The sequence below is a fragment of the Sminthopsis crassicaudata genome, chromosome 3 (genome assembly GCF_048593235.1).
Source record: "Sminthopsis crassicaudata isolate SCR6 chromosome 3, ASM4859323v1, whole genome shotgun sequence".
Lineage (NCBI taxonomy): Eukaryota > Metazoa > Chordata > Mammalia > Dasyuromorphia > Dasyuridae > Sminthopsis > Sminthopsis crassicaudata.
Window position 1 is genome coordinate 283,642,701 of NC_133619.1, and position 24,573 is coordinate 283,667,273.

General features: G+C 32.5%; 1 protein-coding gene across 1 annotated transcript in view; it reads left to right on the plus strand.

Annotated features, from left to right (window-relative positions):
- DMD (dystrophin) overlaps window positions 1–24,573 on the plus strand; it is a 2,117,885-nt gene that overhangs the window by 723,254 nt on the left and 1,370,058 nt on the right. Inside the window, 2 exon segments of the mRNA XM_074300855.1 lie at window positions 17,361–17,506; window positions 17,900–18,112. Coding sequence (XP_074156956.1) covers window positions 17,361–17,506; window positions 17,900–18,112 — 359 coding nt within the window.

Below are 24,573 nucleotides of genomic sequence, written 5' to 3' on the forward strand. Positions count from 1 at the left end.
TCTATCTCGGTGCATATATGTGTTGCAATAACTGACTTAGCAAGGATTATTATTTTTGTTGTTGTTATTATGCACACATCATTTGTTTTTGATACTATAATTTATACAGCCAAACTTCCCAGTAGGAGCAGCAGTAAATAGATTTGGCCCCTCTGCATATTTTTTCCACTAACTCCGGCAGATGTGCCTTAACAACTAAAACTGAAAACCACTCAGAACAGAGAGGCTTCCCTCTGCCAGCCTCCAGGCAGATTCTGACAAGAACTATTAGAGACAGGATTCAAATCTTGGAAAGCTGTTCAGTACACAAAAAACTATATGTATAAAACGTGACTGAATCTTCTAATACTAAGTAAAATCAATATCACTTCATCATCAAGAAATCAAACTCCTGATTAGTGCAAATAATGAATCCTTTGAAGTAGTTGCATATATTTGAATTCTCATTATTTGAAATTATAATTATATAAAAAAATCATGTGTTCAAATCTAGTATAATTATGTAATGAGAACTCCAATTATGTGACCATTTAAGAAAATTCATTATTCACCTTAATTATTCCCATTCAACACGACCTCCTTATAGCATGTAGCCATAAATAATGCCATATCCTTCTAAATAATTGAAACTCTCCTTTTAATTTGATAATTTGGAATAAAAATTATCATTCTTATCACTAGTTTTACTTCCTTTCTCAATTAAAAAATAGAATTCTCTGTGTATTTATATTTCTCAGTTGTCATGATTTATTCTAGGGGTCTTCCAGAACAGTTAATGGGGATCTTTTCAAAAAATGGTAAATCAGATGAATCTTAGTGCCTCTAAAATATGTGGCACTTTTGGTGCTATGATACTTAATTATTAATTTATTTATAAAATCTCACACAAATCCAAATTTGTGAAAGATAAAAATAAAGAAGTGTACTCTGTGGGGCATTAATTTATGTTTTTATTTTGCTCAAAACTCAGAGACTAGGCTGTCTTAAAATTTTTGAAAGAAGCTATTAGTGAATGTGTATGGGGTAGAAAATCCATCTAGGTATATAGCAGGGTGAGAGTTTTCTCTCTTTTGAAGCTGTAGAGGGTAAATTGGTGTGCCCTCACAGAGCTATACTTGGGCTTACAAAGTATATACTGGAACATTTGCTTATTAGTTCTATTCCATTATATTTTCACACTTATGTTCTTTGCCATCCCCAGAAAATATGAAGTGACATATAAAAAAATAAGAGACTTTCAGATAGTCTTGTCATGATGTAAGCCTTTTCTGGACATTACTGTCAATGGAGTATTTGGCGAAAGGCAGCAGGTGTACTTTAAAGATTTCAGTTCTTAGAAATTCTCTTTTGTTCAGGGAGAAGTATATATTTCAAATACAATATTTTCTTTCAAGGGATTTAACTTGTCCTCTACCACTCACTAATACTTGTAAAAATCATTTGCATTTCTTGCTTTCATTGGAATTTGTTTTTTCCTACAAATAAGAGTTTGTTACATTTGGTTATATTTTCTTCTTTTTCATTTCCTGTGTATATAAAAGTTAATACAGCAAAAATATACCAATTCCTTGTGTCCTGGGAATGAAAGAGAAGTTAAAGTTCTGCTCCAACCTCCCATCCTTCCAATCTTTGCCTTTACTATTTTCTAGAATTAGATTTTGGAGAAGACTATCATTCTATAGCCAGCAAACATATTAGTTATAATATCTAGTGATTTTTTTGTAAATCTCTAAGATTCTTGGAAGAAAGGATGTGCTATATTGAGGGCTAGTGATTATTTAACAAATAGAAGACTACCAAAATGGAGATATATTCTCTTCTCTAATTCAGTGCATCATGGAGGATTCTACAGAGTGTAAACACTCCCCATTTATGGTTAAAACACTCTTATATTTCTCTCACTGAATTACAAGAGGCTATTGTCTGACATATTGTTAGCTAAAAGTCATCATTACTTTTATGCCTTTGTGAGGGAAATTTTTATGTAGACTATCTTTCTGTTGTATTTCCTTCTGCTGAACCTCAGGAGTATTTAATGTTATCTTACTTTCACTGATTGGGAAAGAGCTGAGTCAGGAAGAACTTACTTCAAATCCTGCCTCATACACTTGCTAGCTGAATAATCCTGAGTGGGTCATAACCTCTGAGTACCTCAAGTTTCTTTACTATAAAATTGAGATAGTAATACTGTTGAGGTTCAATGGGAACCCCAAAGTGTTGGCATTCCAAACCAGTATCAGGTGGTATCTTAAAAGACTTTGCAGGCTCTAACCCATCTCCAAATCAAGGGGCAAAGTTTTTTTTTTGTTGTTTTTTGGGGTGTTTTTTTTTTTTTTCTTCCTGAGGCTGGGGTTGAGTGACTTGCCCAGGGTCACACAGCTAGGAAGTGTTAAGTGTCTGAGACCAGATTTGAACTTGGGTCCCCCTGAATTCAGGGCTGGTGCTCTGTCCACTGCTCCACCTAGCTGCCCCCAAGGGGCAAAGCTTATTATAATTGTAATGCCAATTAAAGTTGGCAAAATTCTAAAAGAAGGTAGTAAAGAGCCAGGAGCATGAAGGTACATTTATATGGAAAAGTAAGAGTAACTAGGTGTTTCATGTCATTTATATGATAATTTTATGGCTTAGAGGTGAAGTTGAGGCACTGTCTGATTCTAATCTTGTGCACAGGTGTAGTACCCATAGTTTCCTGGGCAGCACTTATCATGGGGGTGGGAGAAGGGAGAGGAACCTCCTGAGATATGTTTTTAGGCCTGAAATGTCCTTAGGTTGACTGGCAGGCATCCAATTTTGTTCTGTGCCTGCTTTAACTTTAAGGACCTCCTAATTATTGATTATTAGTCTCATAAACCCATTATCACTAACCAACAAGCAATTATCTGATAGTTATCAATATTTGTGAGCATCCTGGCATATAAAGTAAACTAAGGCAAGATAGACTAAGGGAAGAAACACATTGTTTCTAACCTCATCACTCCCAAGGCCATGTGGCCTTTGGGCCATTGCTACATCTTTCCTAAGGGCTGCAACACATCAATACCACTCACTTTCTAATTTGTTGTGGATATAAAATGAGATGATATTCATAAAGAACTTAGCACAATGCCAGACATATGTTTGCTGTTTAATCATTTCAGTGGTATTTTACTTCATGAGCCCATTTTGAGGTTTTCTTGGCAGAGATACTGGAGTGGTCTGATATTACTTCTTAAGTTCATTTTACAGATAAGGAACTTGGACCAACTGGGTTAAGTGACTTGCCCAGGGTTATGCAACTAATAAATGTCTGGGGTTGGATTTAAATTCAGAAAGAGTAATTTTCCTGATTCTAAGCTCAGTTCTCTAATCACTGTACTACTTAGCTGCCCCTGTCTGGTATATAGTAGGTGATTAGTTTTTCTTTCCTTCCTCCTTCCTTCCTTCCTTCATTATTTCTTTATCTTTGTTTCTTTATCATCATTTTCAAATACTACAAAAATGATTTATTAGTCCATTACCCTAAACAGTGATCCTCAAACTTTTTAAATAGGGGGCCAATTCACTGTCTTTCAGACTTTTGGAGGGCCAGACTATAGTAAAAACAAAAACTCACACTCTGTCTCCGCCCCTCAGCCCATTTGCCATAACCTCGTCCTCAGGGGGCCGCATCTGGCCCAGTCTGTTTCTCAAGGTGTCATGTTCTTCATAATTATGTGTGTGTCTCCTTTACCAAGCAGCTAACTTGTTATTTTTATGATTTTTTTCTTGTACCATTTTCATTTCTTTATACAACTTTTCTTCTACATCTCTCACTTGATTTTAAAAATCCTTTTTGGCTCTTCCATTCCCTGAAACAAATTCATATTTTCTTGGAAAATTTGAATGTAGATTTGTTGTTATCTTCTGTGTGTTTTGATCTTCCTAGTCACCATAGCAACTCTTTCTATGGCTAGAATATTTTGTTTTTGTTGTGTGCTCATTTTCACTATCTATTCTTTTTAAAGTAGTATTTTATTTTTCCAAAAGCATGTAAGGATAGTTTTCTACACTGATTTTTGTAAAACTTTGTGTTCTAAGTTTTTCTCTCTCTCTCCCTTATCTTCTCCTGTGCCAACATAGAAAATTATCTGATACAGCTTAAAAATGTACAATCACTTTAAACATATTTCAATATTTGTCATGTTGTGTATGAAAAATCAGACCAAAAGAAAAAAAATGAGAAAGAAAAAACACCTGTAAACTAAAAAGTGAAAATACTATTCTTCAATCTATATTCAATTTTCATAGTTCTCACTCTGGATGTGATTGATATTTTCCATCCCAAGTCTATTGGAATTGCCTTAAATTACTATATTGTTGAAAAGAACCAAGACCATCCTGATTGACCATTACATAATTTTGTTGTTACTGTGTACAAAGTTTTCCTGGTTCTGTTCACTTCACCCAGCATCACTTTATTTAGGTCTTCCCAGGCTTTTCTGAAATAAGTCTGTTCATCATTTCTTAGAGAAAAATAATATTCCATTACTTTCATGTATTATAATTTGTTCAGCCATCCCCCAACTGATGTAAATCCAATTAATTTCTACTTTTTTGCCATTACAAAAAGATGCTCCAAATATTTTTGCACATATGAGTCTTTTTCCCTTTTTATTATCTCTTTGGGATAGAGACCTAACAGCAAAACTGTTGGATCAAAGGATATACACAGTTTTATAGCACATTAGGCATAGTTCCAAATTGGTCTCCAGAATGACTGGATCATTTCACAACTGCACCAATAATGTATTAGTGCGCAAGTTTCCCACATCTCATCCAATATTTATGATTATCTTTTCCTGTCCTGTTATCTCCTCAAGAGATAAGATAGTAACTCAGAGTTTTCTTAATTTGTATTTTGGTAATCAATACTTATTTAGAGCATTTTTTCATATGTCTTTAATTTATCTAAATATTGTCTGTTCATATCCTTTGATACTTCATCAAATTAAGGAATGCCAAATCTATTTCTTGACTTTTAATTCCTTTGGTAAAATGAAGCTTTGCTTCTATGTGGGAAGGTGCACTGTCCCAAGCTTCAGAGATTTTGTGTACTTATTTTCAGAGATACTTCTAGGAACCTGTAAGTTTTCAATTCTTCTGTGGTGGTATGATTTAAGAAAAGAGGTGTTTTCTACTCTGTGGCCTTTGCTCTGGTATGTGAATAACCACAAATATTTTTACCTGCTCTGGAACTATGAGGAAGGTCCATGTCTATACTGATCCCAAGCTCTGGTGTGCTAATGCTCCTCTTCTCCCTGGGACTGCATCCAGGACCATGACCCAGTGCTAGCAAAGAGACCTCTGTAATTTTCTGACCATTTGTTAGACCTACCTAATACCTATGGCTGAGAGCTCTGGGAAAAGTTGCTGCCTCTGCTGATTTAGTGGCTACAAAGTCTAATCCTGGTTTCTGGGAGTGTTTGTGCTGCCTTAACCCAGACTGGGCTTTGCCCTTTCCCAGGTACAACAGACCTTTTCTTCTAATCTTCTAAGTTTTCTTTGACTGGAAAAAATATTTCATCTTGTCCTTTTGAAGGGTCTTCTATTTTGGGAATTGTTTTATGTCATTATTTAAAGGGATTTGAGGAAGATCTCAAGCTAATTCCACTCTGTTCTTTGCCATCTTGATTTGGCACCGCCCCTCATGTTTTTGCACTTTTAATCACATATATTCCTTCAAAAATTGTTTTAAATGCTTCTGTTCACTGAGTCAATGCTTGATTTTAAAGTACAGAGAATTTCTACAAATGTTTCTAATATTCATTATAGTATGCTTTATAAGATTTACAGCTTTTGCATATAGCAAGGATAGAATAAAAGGAAGCTATGTACTTTGAATTATGAATAGCATGAAAGTATTCTAATTTTATCTTGTAGTAAAATATACAACAATTTAATAGAAAAGGGGAAAGAACTTTTTTTTCCTAAGAACATTTGGTTAAATTTAAATTTAAAATTTTGTATTTAACTGCATCTTTTTAATATGAATGTTTTAAAATTCAGAAGTTACATAAAGTATTTCATATTATTTTAAATGTATTACCAACTCTAAAGAGAAAAATATCACATTAGATTACCAAAAGTAAGATAATATCTTAAATAAAAATAAAAATACTAGATTATTTTTTATTCTATTCATGATTAAATGCAAAAAAGCCAACTATTTCTAGGCCATACTATTGGGTAACTAAATTGTGAATATTTAATAAGCAACCCTCTTGAAGGATACTTAATGAAAGTGATTGTTGAATAAACTGGTGTCCAGAAATAAGCAATTTATCTCTAGATGTCTTTTTCCCTTATTTTTCTGCAATAGGATGAGCATTATTGCTTTGTATTGTCCCACTGTAATCTGTTCATATTGTACACAATATATGATGTATGTCAGGGAGGACTAACACCTCTAGTATGATGGATTGACAAGTTTTTTTTTCAGGGCTGCTGATCTAACGTTGGTATCTACCTGGAACTCAACTCTCACTATATAGCTATAGAATGAGGAGGAGCCACATCTCAATAAACCATCTTGGAAGATGAGCTAAACCTAGTTGAGGGTAACTAATGGGCCTCAAATCCATCAAATTGTTAGTGTGATATCTACCCAAGCATGTGAAGACTTCCCCAAGCATACTGGGTTAATGAGAACAATTTCTTTCAATGACTATGAAGGTGACTGAAGCAGGTGTTTGATGTTCTTAGAGTTTGATCACAAATCAAAGATGCCATGGTCCTCAACTGAATTGCCAGTCAGGTGATCCAGGGCCATTGTCAGTCATCCTTACTTTTGCCTTGCCATTGGACTCGCTCCGGAAGAATGAAACTGACAATTATATGCAACCCTGCCTCACTTAAATCCATTTCATGCATGAGTCAATACATCACCCTATGATATCATTAATCCTTTTTGAAAATGAAGGACAAACAACAACCAGACTTCTAACATCTTTTTTGAATACACAAAGATATGTAAGGGAATAAAGGGAAAAACTAGTCATATGAGTTATAAGAATGTCTTTATCCCATATGGCTTGAATTGCATTTCAAATAGAAATAGATTGTTCTTTTGGCAAAATATTTGACAAATCAGAGAAAGATTTTAGGAAAAAAGAAAAAACAACAACAACAACATTTCCCCCCAGCCAACAAAGATAGTTATACAGATTTTGGATATCAATCAGTCATCTTCTTCTTGACAAGGAGTGACAATATGCCATTTTTAAAAGCAGATATTCAAATGCGTATTATGCCAGTATGAAGAAAACATAGAAATACAAGTTTAAAAAGTATACTACAGGGTACCAAAATGAAGGTTTCAGAAGGACCATTTCGGCGATGCAAAGTAGCCTGATTCTTAGGATGAGAATAGTTATCTCAATTTTCCAATCAAAATATTTCTTTAACCCCAAGAAGAAGGGAAACACAAATTCTCATGTGTCCTAAAAGCACTTTCTCCATGGCATCTTTGCATATGTATACTAAACAATCAATTAATTAATTAACAGACAGATAAATTAATTAGTTTTTCAATTAATCAATCAACAAATGCTCACATACTAAGTGCCAGATATCATACCAGGTGTTTGGCCATGCAGAGACAAACATGAAACAATTACTATCCTCAAGGAACTGATATTTTAGGCTGGAAAGATTAGAGGCAAGTTGCAGAAGACTTTAAATGTCAGAATAAGAGGTAATAGGAAGCCCCTAAGGATAATGGCATAGAGAAGTGATATGAACAGACTTGTGGTTTTTGAACTCAAGTCCTCAAGACCTACCATTTAACTGCTCTAGACCTGTGTTTTTTGAAAATAACTTTGAAAACTGTGTGGAGAATTGATTAGAGAAAACAGAGATGAGAAAAGGAGACCAGTTGGGAGGCCCTGGGATGTCTGAACTAGGTTGGTACATATTTGAGGGGAAAGAAGGAGATGAATGTGAGATGAATATGAGAGATGTACGATGTTTGTCAACTGATTGAATACATAAGTTGTGGGAGAGTTGAAGACAACTGGAAAATTTGGAAGAAGGATTTGATTATGACCAGCAAATGTACCATAAAGTAATACAATTAATTGGAAGGGAAATAAGTATTTACAAGTAATAATTTTTTCTACTATATGACTAATAGGGATAATTAGAGAATTTGTTGAACTTTATCTTCAATTTAGTTTTCTTAAAGAAAAAAGGGAGGAAATATAATTAGTTTGCTTTTGTACATAATGAATTTGAGATACAATAGGTACTTAGAGATGTTGAAGTGTTGCCAAAGAGAGACTGTGGCTAAATAGGAGTTTTGAGAGTCATCTGCATAGTAACACTTATTAAATTCATTGGCACTAACAAGATCACATGAAGAATTTAAGAAATAGATGAAGCAAAGACAGGAGAATGAGGGATGGTAGAGAGCTGAAAAAATGGGAAGGGAAAAGGAGAGAAAAGATCAAGAAAGGGAAACCACAGGAATGGAAGGAAAAGGAAGAGAGGGAAAGAGAATAGGGTAAAGGGGATGAGAAATGGAGTGTCCCCACAACTAGAAGGTAGGATATTGATGATAATGCAGCAAGGAAAACTGGAAAGGACTAGGCAGAGGAAGAGAAGAATTTAAAAAGAGTAGTGTCATGAAAACCCAGGGAAGATAGTATTCAGGACAATGCCACAATGGTGGCAAATATTAGAGATGTTAAGAAAGGTATAGATAGAGAAAAAATCATCACATTTTACAATTGTGATCACTGGACACTTCCTTCTTCTTCTAAAAGCTTATTTTATATTTAGGTGTCAAATTAAAAGTTGATATTAGCACATTTAAAAGTCATTATTTTCTGGCGTTGTCTGAGAAAAAGCCTTGAGTACTCAGAGAATCAAAGGCAAACTACCATAAGGGAGACCTTTTATTGTAATGTGAGTTTGAAGTTCAGTAGTCTTAGTCCTAGAACATTTATCTTCCAAATTAAGAAAATCAACTGAGTTATTATGGTGAAAATATTTTACAGAGGAATATTCTAATTGGGGTTTGTTTGTAAAAATTTGGGAGAAATCTTGGGCCACAAACAAAATCACATTGTTTTTAGTTAGCAGGATCTTGGTTCAAAATTATTTCTCACAATTATGGAAAAGAATTCAGGTACTTTTAGAGCAATGAATCCCAAAGTATGAATGAATAGTATAACATATTTATGTAATTCCAGGCATAAAGAAATGATGTCAAGAGCAAGAAGTGAGCAGATTTTAGTGAGCTGAGAGTTTCAAGGGCCACATTTAGTTCTCATCTGAAGGCTTATTGTCCTGAGAATTGGCATTGAATAGCAGAAGGATTAAGGAAAAATTATATAATTCATCTGTTCAGATGACTTGAAATCATCTGTGTTATGTCAGGAAAATAAAGATCTATCTTTGAAAGACATTTATGAGAACCCCAGGAGGTGTATTGGGTAACAATGAAAAATAATTCTATCATTCTAATAAGTTCCCAAATAATAGATATCTTATTCTTTGGCCTATTCTCATTTCTAATAATAGAGAAAAACTATTTGTTTCTTAAGGTATTATATTTTAAACATTGAGAATATAAACCAAAACTCAAGTAAAGCCAAGTTCAGGTAGAGGCAATAAATAATTTCCCATTATAAGAGAAACAGAAATTATTAATCAACTTATCAAATTATACCTTAAGTTTTGTTTTCCTTAAAGCTTTCTTATATAAGTCTTTTAAATTTATTTTATGAAAATCCACCTTTGATTATTAAAAAAAAATAAGTAGAAGGAATCCAAATAGATGCTAATTTCATCTGTCTTTAGTCATATCTTTTGGATTAAAAAAGTTAGTGCAGACCATGTTGCCATGTCATCTAGGTCTACCTGGGAGCAGAGAGTTGAAAACAAAAAGTTAATTCTCTATAAACATAAATACTGGAATAAAAGGTTTAGATTTTAGAGTCTATAGAATTGTATTCACATTTCAGTTCGGCAACATAGATATATTCTTGTGTCACTTCCACTTTTTTGATTATGTGAAGATCTAAAGAATAATAGTAAATTTTACAAAGCAAAAGACTTCAATTTCTGTGGAGAATTGGAGAAATCATAGATTTGGACCCAGATATCGATATCATTGACAACATTGTCATAAAATTCCAAAATAAAGGTATTCTGTGAATATGGATACACTTTGAGTTGGAAACAACTAATATTTCCTTTAGTTCAACTCCCTTCTATTTTAGAGTATGAAACTAAATCCCAGAAAGTTAAAGTTACTTTCCCATAGCCATAGAGATAGTGGCAGAACCAGAATTAGAACTCACATCTTCTAATGATTTCAGTTATAGTGTTGTACTTGTCTCCCAATGTTTTCTGTTAAAGTTGATGGGGAAAAAGAGAGAGGGGGAATATAATTAGGATATCAATGGAATGCACTGTATTTCCTTTAGTTATATCTCAGAATAGACACATCACCAACTGATTTTTTTTCTTCATCTATTTCTTTGATTAAAACTAAATTATTCACCACCTATTCATTACAAATGTCAACTTTGCCTCACAACTAAAAAGTGTTATGCCTGGACTAAGTACTATAAGCCACATGTGGCACACAATCATTTGAGGAGTGGATGTGGCACAAAATTCCAGCATGAGGGATGGAGAAAAACTCAACTTTTCTTCACTTTTGATTTCTTACTATTTTAAAAAATGTATCCTTGAAAGGTGCTGAAGAATTGCAATTGCTAATCAGAAATCTCTAATTTAAGCAAAGCTCTACTGTGTCACCCTGGTTAAATCTTTGCTGATAACTAAGGTGATTTTGTGTTTATCTTTATAGGAATCAAATCCATATTAATACTATGCCTGGGTCCTGATTAGCATCAAGACAATATAAAGAACAAGAAAAAAAAGTTCTTAAGGTTATTTTAAAAAATATAACCTTGTTTAGTGTCATTTATACAGCCTTTTATGTTTTCTTAGACATGGGGAAGTGTTCATTTAGAAGAGTAGAAAACTGTGTACTGTCTTTGCTGTCTATATTACAAACTCTTTTATTGTGGGCTATTTTTTTTAAGTAAATGCATCTTGTATTTTTAAGATAATCCTTTGGAACTGGGATCACAACTGATTCCCACATTTTAAGTATGAGAATTAAGAAATATTCCTGTTAAATTGACAGCCTTCCTAGTATTTCTCATTTCTTTATCTGTAAAATGAGGGTTTGGAGCTAGATACTGCAATGTTCAACACTAAGTTGAATGATTCTATGTATTATTCTTCATCCATATATGTACAGCACTATGTACATAGAATATACTTAATATAGTAAATGTTGAGTAGAATTTAGTCAAGATAAGGAGAATGATTCAACTTTGTAAATTTTGATACAAAAATATATTCTTGGAGTTCTGGGAGCCAAGCCAGTAAATTTCCATAATTCTCTGATATTCACCTTAAAACAATTACAAAATAGCACTCCAGAACAAATCCTGAACTAGCAGAACCAGCTAAAATATAGGATAAAGCAGTCTCTGAGACCAAGAAACTTAGAGGATTGGCATGTAAGGCACAGTCCAGAATAGGAAGTATCCTAGCAAGCCTGCAGTAAGCCCCTCCTCAGCAAAACAGTGGGAAACCCTGAACATTAGTGTGGTAGAAGCACTTGTTTCTTTCTGTGCCACTTGTGTGGCACAAACGAGTGCAAACAACAGCATACCCCACATACTTTATAATACAGAGTATCTTTCAAACCTCCATCTTTAAGAATCACTACATGCTTCAGTATAGCCCAACACAAACAGGCAGCTTCCAGTGGCCAGAGTACCATATGCTTCAAGTGCAGCTAAGGCGAAGCAGTAAAACACTTCACCAACATGCCAATCACCAACATTAGGATTCCATCTAGGTATCAGGTAAGCTTTCCAATCCCTACGGACTCTAGTAGTACCAGCCACCTCACTCTCTACCCCTTATAACAACACCAGAAGGTCCCTTGTAGACAGCAGGATAATATCAGTGCAGCACCAGGTAAAATATCCAGGACTTATGATCCCTAAGATCAGAAGCCTGAGACAGTACTTCTACTCTAGGAGCAGAGCTCAAATTTAAAAGAAAGCAAAAGCCAAAAAATGAGCAAAAAAGAACAATAACAAAACAGTATCTGACCATAGAAAATTATGTTGACAGGAAAGATCAAGACCCAAAGTCAGGAAAGGACAATGCCAAAACAACTATGGGTAGAACTCCAAATTAAAATGGAAAGTGGTCTTAAGCCTCAAAAGAACTCAAAAGAGCTAAAAAAAAAACCCTTAAAAATAATAAAAGAGAAATGGAGTAAAATAGATAAAAGAAATGTATAGTACAAGAGAATTATGGGAAAAAAATCATCACCCTAGAATAATAAAACTGTTTTTAAAAAGATTTTTCTAAATGGAGGAGATACAAAAATCTGCTGAAGAAAACAATTTCTTAACAATATAGTTGGCCAAATAAAAAAGAAAATACAAAAAGTAATTGGAAGAAGTGATTCCTTAAAAGTTAGGACTATCCTAACTGCCAAGGCAAAATCAGGAATGATATGAGTACAATTACAACATACTTTCCATACAAATAAAACCAAATCTAATTCATTGAGAAAATATTAAGTGCTCATGGGTAGGATGAGTGAATATAATAAAAATGACAATACTATATAAATTAATCTACTTATTCAGTGCCATACCAAACTCCCAAGAAAGTATTTTATACATTTCGACAAATAATTACAAAGTTTATCTGGAAAAAACAAAACATCAAGAATTTCAAGGGAATTAATGAAAAAATGCAAATGAAGGTAGCCTAGTTGTACCAGATCTAAAACTATATTATAAAGCAGTAGTCATCAAAACCATTCAATACTGGCTAAGAAATAGAGTAGTCAATTAGTGGAATAGATTAAATTGACAGGACAAAATAGTCAATGATTATAGTAATCTAACATTTGATAAACCCCAAAACCCCAGATTTGGGGATAAGAATTCACTATTTGACAAAAATTGCTGTGAAAATTGGAGATTACTATGGCAGAAACTAGGCATTAACCCACACCTAACACAGTATACCAAGATAAGGTTGAAATGGGTTCATGATTTAGACATAAAGAGTGATACTATAAGCAAATTAGAAGAACAAAGGATAATTTACCTCTCAAATCTGGAGAAAGAAGGAATTTGTGGACAAAGAAGAACTGGAGTACATTATTGAACACAAAATAGATAATTTTGATTATATTAAGTTAAAAAGGTTTTTTACAAACAAATCTAATGCAGAAAGATTCAAAGGGAAGCAATTAACTGGGAAAAATATTTCCATTCAAGAGTTATTATAAAGGCTTCATTTCTAAAATATATAGAGAATTGACTCAAATTTATAAGAATTCAAGCCATTCTCCAATTGGTAAATGGCCAAAGAATATTTACAGACTATATTTTCATGAAGAAATTAAAACCATTTCTATATGAAAAGGTGCTCTAAATAACTATTGATCAGAGAAATGCAAATTAAGACAACTCTGAGGTACCACTACATACCTCTCAGATTGGCTATTATAGGAAAAGATCATGATAAATGTTGGAGGGGATCTAGGAAAGTGGGAATTGTGAACTGATCCAACCATTTGGAGAGCAATTTAGAAAAATGCCCAAAGGCTTATCAAAATGTGTATACTTTTTGATCCAGCAGTGTTTCTACTGGGTTTATGTCCCAAAAAGATCATAAAGGAAGAAAAGGGGCCTACGTGTGCATAAATGTTTGTGGCAGCCCTTTTTGTAATGGAAAGAAACTGGAAAAAGTGGATGTCCATCATTTGGAGAATGGCTGAATAACTTATGGTATATGAATGTTATGGAATATTATTTTCTGTAAGAAATGATCAACAGGATGATTTTAGAGAGGCCTGAAGTGACTTACATGAACTGATGCTAAATGAAATGAGCAGTACCAGGAGATTATTGTGCATGGCAACAAGAAGATTATACAAAGATCAATATTGATGAATGTGAAACTTTTCAACAATTAGATGATTGAGGCCAGTTCCTGTGATCTTGTGATGAATAGAGCCATCTGTACCCAGACAGAGTAGTGTGGGGACTGAGTGTGGATCACAAGATAGCATTTCCACTCTTTTTGTTGTTGTTTGCTTACATTTTATTTTCTTTCTCATTTTTCCCCTTTTCATCAGATTTTTCTTATGCAGCAGGAAAATTTTATAAATATTCATATATATGGATTTAACATATATTTTAACATGTTTAACATATATTGGATTACTTGCCGTCTAGGGGAGGAGTGGGGGAAGAGGAGGAAAACTTGGAACACAAGGTTTTTGCAAGGGTCAATGTTACATGCATATGTTTTGAAAATAAAATCCTTTAATTAGAAAAAGTTAGGACTGTCAAGTAGAAGCTAATGAATATGTGAATTAATCAATCAAACTACAAAGATCTATGTGAGACAATGTCAGAATCATTGTACTACCTGAAATCCATATTCAAAACATGGAGTTGGAGTACATCTTTCAAAAAATTATTAAGGAAAACTGCCACAATATCCTGGAACCCGAATGCAAAGTAGTTATTGAATGAATTTACTGATAATCTCAGGAAAGAAATACCAAAATAAGAACTTCAAGAAATATTATAGCTAAATTTCAGAATTATCAGGTAAAGGCAACTATACTACAAGTGACCAGAAATAAATTCATTTCAAGTATTGGAGAGCTATGATCAGGGTTAGATAGGACTTGGCAGCTGTAATATCAAAAGATTAGAAGTGATGGAACATAATAATCTGAAAAGCAAAGAAGCTAGGACTTCAATAATCACTTATTTGGTGAATTTTTTTAAATGAATGCTAGAATTTAGCAGCAGCCACAACAAAAGACCACAGGTCCTGGAATCATATCTATCAACAGTCAAAAGAACTAGACCTATGCCCAAAATATCACATTCAGCAAAATTATCTATACTATTGATTGAGAAAGAATGGACATTCAATGAACTTGCATTTTTCAGGCTTTTTATCAACCAAACCCAAATTCAATATCAAAGATCAGTTTCAAGGAATTTAGCATGGACACATGGTTTATGTTTTTTTTAATAATATAGAAAATGTATACCATATGTTTAAAATTGACATTAACTATAGGATAGCACAAAAGAAATATTGAAGCAGAGTTAAAGTAAAAATAGAAATTATATTATGCAAATGTGGTACAGAGGAAGAAAACACAAAGACTTTAGAGGAAGAGAGGAGGACTCATAGTTCTAAAAACCTACTCACATGGAGAAAGGCTTAAATAAGCAACATTACATGTATACCCTAAAGGGTACATACCTTCAAAATCTATAAAGAAATTGAGGGAAAGGGATGAGCAAAATGAGAAGCATTTGATATGGGAAGTAAATGGTATGGGAAGAAGACAAGGGAGGAATCCATGGAGTTTAAGTGATAGCTTTGGTCAGTTAAAGAGCAGAATTAAAGTAGAGTCAGTAAGGATAGGAAAGATATATTTGTGTGTGTATGTGTATGTATGTATGTATGTATGTATGTATGTATATGTGTGTATACATAAAAATATCCTTTCTTAACTACAGCTTGTTGGAATGAGGTAAAGGGAATGAAAAGGGAAAAAATAAAGTTAAAAATGTATGCAACAGAAAACTAAAGAATAATTTAGAAGGAAATAAAGAAAAGATGGACACTTATGAACATAATTTTTCTAATATACATATATATGCATATATACATATATTCATATATACACATACATACATACACACACACAAACTTTCTTGAACTGATAATTCATTGTTATATATTTTGGATCCTCCTTGATATTCTGCTGGGTACATGACAATGTTCTGTTTATTTCATTTTGTTTTCCTCTTCTGTTTTCCTTTTTTTCTTATTCTTGTTTTTTAATAAATAATATAAAAAGAAAGAAAAAAATGAATGCTAAAATTTGCCTTGAGATTTAGTTGGTGGAAAATTATATATGTATATAGATATAAAATAGATTTACATACACATATACATATATACGTATGCACGTTTGTATGTAGTCTTGTGCTTGTTACAATGACAACGATTTGGTGGGGGAAATGTGAAATAGAATCTCATCACCAATTATTCCTCATTATTGCATTGCATGGAATCTTAGGTGTTGGGTAGTTTATTGTAAGGGAAGGAAAAGAAAGAACATTGAATTTGGAGTTAAAGATGCTGCTGTGTGACCATGGGCAAATCACTACCCCTTTTATCCATAGTTTCATCATTACAAAATGGGGATAAGAACATTTGACAGTACTGGCCTCATCTAATTGCTATAAGAACAAATTATAAACAATAAAACATCAGAGAAATATAAGCTATTACTATTATAATTATTATTAATATCTACCTCAATTTGTAATATGAGGGGCAAACCTTATACTACTTTTTGTGTTTGTATATATACATATATATATACATATATGTATTTATACATATGTTTTAACTTATATACATTTGAGAAGTCAGGTTAGTAATCTATGCTTTTTCACTTTTGTAGAACCACAAAAGTTACCCTTCATCTTTTAGAGTTATATTTTCTTTCTTCATTTCTGAAAGAAGAACAATTGTGAAGGGCAGAAGTGAGCAAGTGAGCTGATGAATTGCTTATGTCTGTAGCAGATGTTATCTGTTTAAGACATCTGCAATGTCAGTTTAATGGGTATAATCCAATAAAATCTAACTTGAATTTCTCTGTTACATTAACATTATATGATTTTAACAGATGTACTAAATGAAAATTGCCTTCAATAGATAGTTTAAACACTTTAACATTGGCTGTAAAAATGATTATTCCCCTCTGACAAAAGTACTAAAAATTAAATTTTAGCATTGAAAAGAAAGAATGTTAGAAAAAAGACAGTTTTGCTAAGACAACCTGTTGTCTTAACAAGTGGATGTTTTTGTATTGGTTGCATATTTTAGTTGGAATACTTCGTGTACTATTAAGATGATGGTAGAACCAACTCCTTCCAATATGACAATGGATCTGTGATATCATCAATATAGACATTCCCTCCAGTGATATATATCATAGCTTAACCATCCTTATCAATCCTTAACATTATTATTCTTATGTGAAAATATATTTAGATGTAAATAAAGCAAAATAGCAACTTAAAGCAAATTAGATATATCAAAAAATAAAACAATTAAATATTTTTCAGTCTCTTCAATCTTAAAAATTTTAAGTGCCTTTTTTTTGCTAATAATTTTTGAGAATATATTTTAACATCTTTTTTTTTTCTCATTTCCCCCTCCTTTGAATGGAGCTTTGGACAGTTTACCTCCTACACATTATTTGGAAATGATGAGTACTGTACTTACATGTATTCAGCAGTCAGAAACCAAACTCTCTATACCTCAGGTAACTGTCACTGAATATGAAACCATGGAGCAAAGACTCAGGGAGTTAAAGGTATGTATCTATTTGCTGCTTACAGATAAGAAATTTTGGGAACATCCTTTCTTTCTTCCTTGTTTCCTTTTTTTCCCTGTATTTCCTTTGGTATTTTCTTTCTTTATTCCTTCCTTCTTTAATTCATTCTTTCCTGTGTTTATTTTATTCTTTTCTTTCTTCTTTCCTTTCATCTTCCCTCCCTGTTTTTCTCTTTTCCTCCTTGCCTCCTTCCTTTATTTTTTTTAAATTTATGTTTAAATGATATATAAATCATGGTCATCAGGAAAATTTAAAAATTAAATTGCTATTTAAAGCAAAAATTTTATTATTGAAATTTTACATGATTTATTCATACTTAGATATCATTTTAAAAATGAGATAGTAAATTATATCATTATTTCTCTATCACAGGCTTTGCAAAGTTCTCTTCAGGAGCAACAGCCAAGTCTGAATCTGCTCAACACAACAGTGGAAGAGATGTCAAAGAAAGCCCCCCCAGAAATTAATAAAAAATATCAGTTAGAACTTGAAGGTATACAGACCCGTTGGAAGAAATTATCATCACGGCTGTTGGACCACTGCCAAAAATTAGAAGAACAGATGACTAAACTCCAACAATTCCAGGTTATCAGAGATTTTTCTTTCTTTATCTTTCCTTTTTTGCCCTCTTCTGTTTTTCACTCTCTTTTCTACTGCTAGATCTATTCTGTGAAACTTAGTCAGATGCATAAAAGACCTCCAAAGTTCTTCAAAAACAGTTCTAAAATTTAAAAAAAAAACCCTGTTTCTCAAGAGGGAAACCAATTAGGTGGATTTCATATTCAGTTTTTTAAAAAATGATTTGTCTCAATATTTTCTTTAAACATCAACCAGTACTTTTATTAATATCATCTTCGTTTAGTTTGTTTTTTTTTCAATTTTTATAGTAGTTTTGATGTCTTTAAAATCATTTAAATTATTTATTTTTGTATTTTGTTTTTATAAAATATAGATATTATTTCTTATGGAAAGTTGACATAGAAATACATACAGTCTCTGTTTTCATTGAAGTTCTTTCAATGAAATTGTACACAGCATGAGTTATTCCACTATTTACTAGTATCATTATCATATCAGGTTTTGTTTTTACCTATATGTATGTTTTTGAGTAATTGTCTCTTGACTTCAAAACAAAATTCATAGTCAACAAGAATGCTCCAAACCTTGTTTATTTAGTTCTGATGCCTTTAAAATTTGCCATTTGACTTATTTATTGAGTTGTAGTCTGTCCTCAGACAATGAATGTGCCTTGTCTGTTGCTGACTCCACACTCAAAATATTAATAATTTGATCCATCATGTAAAGGCTTACCATCTACTAGCATAAACTTAGAATTTCCTCCTTACTTTGATGAGACATTGTTTCTTTTTTTATTCAATACCTGTTATGTTGGGGAAGGGGGGAATTTAGTATTCTAGGTTTAGTCCTATTATCAATAAATTGTTCTAGAATCATTCCCTTTTTATACCACGCATCTTTGTCCCTATTTTGTCATCTGATAGCTAGAATTGTCCTGGCTAGAAATTTGTTTCTCATCCAACCTTCTCATACAAGAGACATCTGTGACATTAGAAATAGGAAACTAATTAGACACATTTCCCTCAGCACATGTATATTCCTTTCTGTAAAATACCCAACTCTATTCTGCAGATGATCAATGTTAATATGTACACTTGGCCAATTTCTAAAAATTAATTTACTTTTTATCAATCATTATTCTCCTTTGTTTCTATTCCCTTTCTTAATTCCTCCTTGCCCATTTTGTTATCAAATAAAAAATGGAAAAAGTAGCTCTCATCATAAACATTCATAATCTCTGAAAACTAACTTCATATTGTCTATATCTAAAAATGTATATTTCATTCTTCATTTCAAATCTGTCACTTCCCAGGCATGACATTGATAGCCTGCTTCATCTTTGGTCTTATGGAATCATGTTGTTTCTTCTTAATGTTATTATTGAATAAATTATTCTATTAGATTTTTTCATTCTGTATCAATTCATAGATGTTTTCCAAGTTTCCTCTGAAACTGTCAGCACTTCTTACAGTACACTTTCATTCTATTACATTCATATACCATAATTTACTGAGCCATTACCAGGTGAAATCTCCATGCTGCTATAAATATTTTCCACATAAGGGTGATGAATTCCTTCAGAAAAAACAGAGGAAAAGTGTTTGACATAACCTGAGTTTCTTTTATCTAGAGCATTCTCTCTTTTTTCCTTCCACTGAGTATGAAGATCACTGAACCCAGTTCCAGGATCTATATCCTATATCAACCAGAGATTTCACTTGTATTCACTTGTATTCACTTGGTTGATGATGTTCTTAGCCATGTAATTTCTCCTTCTTCTTTTGATCTTACCCAATTGCCTCAAGGTAGTCACTTTCCTTTGTGGGAGGCAAAATATGCCAGTAATAAAAACAAACAAGTCTATTGCTTTTGTCATTATTATTTACTTTTCTTTCTTACAGAAATCACTAAGTTCCTTTTTGAAAAGCAGCCAAACCAGCCTGGCTTCCTTCTAACTGTGCTACACATCCAGAGTTCTATCCTCCTATAATTATTGTTCATGTTATCCTGGAATAGAATGTGGTCATTGTAAATGAAGTATGAATCTTCTTTATACTACCCCAATAAGTAATCATTTAGCCTATGAGGAGATAATATAGTATGATGGAAAGAACATTGGAGCAAAAGTTAGGAAACAAATTCTTATTTCTGCCATCAACTAAATGTTTGACCTTTAACAATTAATTTTATTTCTCTGGGCTCATTTCCTCAAATGTACAGGGAACAGTGTCAATTAAAGTAGACAAAATATAAACTTCATATTAGATCCAACTTTTTTTTTTTTTTACGAGCTATCCACTTGTCTAGAATTTCTCCCTACTCATCTGTTTCTTGACTTCCTTGCACTTTTTTTCAATCCCAGCTAAAATCTTACGTTCTACAAGAAGCATTTCTTGATCTTCATTAATACCTTCCTTCTGTTGATTCTCTCCAATGTATTATGGATATATCTTATTTGTGCATAATTGTTAATTGTTTTCCCTATCAGACTTGAGTTCTTGAGGACTGTTTATTTTTTTTTTTTGTCTTTATATTTTCACTGTTTAGCAGATGCTTAGTAAATGCTTACTGACTTTTTACGCTCCCATAACTTACAGTGATTAGGCATTACAAGGCAGCCCATTTCATTTGTCCAGACAATCCTAATTATTAGGTAGTTCTTCAAAATGTGTCAAAATCTATATCACTGTCGTTGCAGTTCGTTGGTCTGAGTTATGTTCTCTGGAACCACAAGAATAAGGTTCATACTGTCACAGTTTTAAAAGTTATAGACCACATATTTTCTTGAGTTACATTCAATTGTCAATATATTGAATGCTCACTCAAATGTTGTATTCAGTTTGTTCAGAGTTTCACTCTGATACCTTTGAATTTTATAGCTAAAAATGACTCCTACATGTTAACTGTTATTGATAAGAAACTAGATTATGTTCATTGTACTACATAAGGGTGGTTGTTGTTGTTTTGGGGGTGTGTGTGTGTGGATGTGGGTGTGTGGGTGCGTGTGTATGAACACACACAGACACATATATATGAAGAGAGAGTCAAGAAATTTTGTAACTATGACCAAGTCAAACTTTTAATTTTTTATCAATCACTAGTCTTTCTCATATTTTTCTAAGTAGAAGCTGCATGATTATCTCATCACATACATTTTATTGGCATTTGTTAAGAAAAGAGTTCTATTGAGTCAATTTTCTTAAAAGAGATAACTGCAAGTAATTATTGTTTGATTTGAATATTTTTCAGCTGAGGATTGGAATGTCAATTCTGAGTGTTGAGAGTTGTTTTTAAGAAACATTTTGAAATTATATTATATATGTATATGTTTAATATTTAAAAATTTTGAGAACCAGTAAATTAATATGTTAAACTTGATGGCATTTGCTCTAATACATCTTAGTTATGTTCCTTTGAGGAGGTCTTTCAATCAAGCTATGTGAATTATTAAAAACAAGAATTACTATCCCTGGAAGAACTGACTTTTGGTATCTCTGGGAGGTAGGGGCCCAGATTAGCAATTTCCCAAATATGATTCTTTACCTATTTTAACAGCATAGAAAGTTACCATGAATGTGCCATCATATCACTTCTTAATTATCTTCCAGACATATCTTTTTAAGAACCTTTTCTGGGTCACTATAACTTCAATTTGATGAATGTCTTTCTTACTTTTGTTGTTGTTGTTGTCATTTACTAAGAACTAAGGCCTAAAATCTCAAGCTGATGCAGTCAATTAACAAGGTGTTCTACTTACCAAAGTTCTTTATTACCAAAATATAATATTGAAACTGACAAATCCCAATAATGAAAATGAAAATATAAACTAACATAGAATAGACAAAATTTCATAATGGCTAAGAACTGCAAATTTGATTTGGAGTTAGGAAGGCCTCGTTCAAATTCTACCTCAGATAGCTATTATTTCTATAAACCTAGGCAAGTAAATGAACCTTGAGTTTCATTTGTATAATAGGGATTTATAAAATAAGAGATATAAGAATTCTGTGAAGAAAAATTTTATACATTACAATATGTATATATATATATATATATGTATGTATCTATGTATGTTACTTTGAAAGCTTCAAACTATTATTTAAATGCTAACTGTTATTATTGCTGTTTTTACTATTATTGAAACAGACAGCTCTATGCTCAAAGCAGGAAATATTACCTTCCTATATAGTAAACAGATTTCCTCATTGTCTCAAAGTTACTGATTCTGTTGGTTAGAAGTTTTCTGTATATAAGTCCTTTACCCCGAATTATCGCAACTGTGTTATTGATTTTGTTGTTTTTACTACTGATATTATTGTCTAAATTACAACTTGCTTTTGTATCACAAGAACTGACAGTATTGATATGATTTCAACAAATACATGTTTCTATCTGGTACAAGTCTAAATATAAAAGTGTCACATTCTATCTTAATATCTCACATTTACATAGCGCAAAAACAAAGTAAGACACTTTATTCACAATAATCGTTAGGTAGAATAATATATATAAGTATTATCACCTCCATTTTAAAGAAAAAAATGAAGTTCTGAAAAATGACATATTCAGGTCAGTGATTTGTGTGTGGACAGATTGCTAGTAAGTTCCTGACACAAGATTTAAATCCAGGTCTCATCCATTTGAGTAGTTTAGAGTCCTATTAACTAAAATACTCATATTTCTTCTGATTAAAACAGTACAAGATCAAAGAAAAAAACATAATAAAATAATATCTCCTTTGTCTCTGACGTTTTTTCCAATAAAAAGGCATTAGGTAAGAAAGTAGAAACACATTCTATTTGATGTTCTCCTTGTCCCATTCTGAACACTGAGGGATTTTACCTATTCTCATTTGTATATGAGTTAGTTATTGACTTGTTTCTATAAGACAAATGTTAATCACTGTTGATTGTACTTGTTTTTTACTAGAGGGAAAACATTTTTACAAATTTCATGTAAGCAAAATATATTTAAGTATTCTAATTTATTTCAAATAATTAATGATATTTTTTCTTGGTAAGATATGTGAGGAAATGCTTAACTAATTTGTTCATATATTCAGTGCTTTGATGGGTCCTTGAGGTCACTGGTAACATTATCAACAATCTAGATCCTGTGTAACTTTCATCCACATCTCTGTCTTCCTCTGTGACCAGACCACTTTTTTTTTAGTCATATATAACAGATGGCATCTTTGTTGGTACTTCTTTTTTACAATTCTTGATTAGTAATGCATTTTAGCTAGCATATATAACTCCATTAGTTTTATATAACTTTCAACTTTAATTCTTCAAAGATGTAATATAGATGATTAGTCATGTCTATCTAACATTACATGGATTCCTGCATAAAAAAGCAAAGTAGAAGCTACTATTTTTAAAAAGCTCCAGATTAAAGAGTTTGGAAACTATAAAAGAAATTTGAATTAAGTCCCAACGATAATGTGCCCACCAGTCTTCATAGATATATACATGTATAAATAATGTATAAAGATAGTTCCTAGGACAGTAATATTACATACGTGATATATTATTTATTACAAATAGACAACCCATTCGTAAAAAGAACTAGAGGATGATCCCCAGCATATTAGGGAAGAACTTTCTGGCGAGGTTATGGTAGATGTGAACAAAAGTTACATGGGGGTGAAAGGAATAGGTGTGATATGAAATGCCCAGTTAGAGGGATTAACTGTTTCAAATATGTGGGGTGTGTGTGTGTGTGTGTGTGTGTGTGTGTGTGTGTGTGTGTGTGTGTGTATCCCTCCTTGCCTCAGCTCCTATTAGAGGCTAAAATATTTCCAGTATATTTAAAAATATAGCTTCTTCTCTGACCTAATATTCTTCTATGTCAAACATAATATAACACATTATCTAGTCAATATTTTGCTTTTTTTTAACACTTTTTCCTTATACCAATAAGAATAAATTAGTAGATAGTGAAGATTAATAATCCCTGGGAAATGGAATGCTGATTATCTGAGGCTATAGCCCTTGGGAAACAAAGAAGACTTTCCCCTCCTCTTAATCATTGCATCCCCAGAAAAATAAATAGATAGTATCTCACACCGTAGGTAGTAGAGTGTGATGTATATATGTGCTTATCTCACAAAAATCAATTAAAAGCCAATTAATAAATGCCTATGAACATTTTACCATGTGCCAAGGATTGTGTCAAGTTCTGAGGATTAAAAAAATATAAAATAAAGCTATTATCTGTCCTCAAGATGTTTATATTTTAATGGAGAAAACACCATAAATGAATTAGCATAAGATAAAAACAACATAAATGGAGATGAAAGATAGTCTTAGTGGGAATGGTACTAGCAGCTGAGGTGATCTGAAAAGGCCTCAATTGCCTCATCTAAGGTAAAAATAATCTATTCCTCGAGAAGCTAGGCAAGCTTCAATTTTAGGCATGATGATGCAGGTATGTTAGACTGCAAAATATATGTGTGTATGCACAAA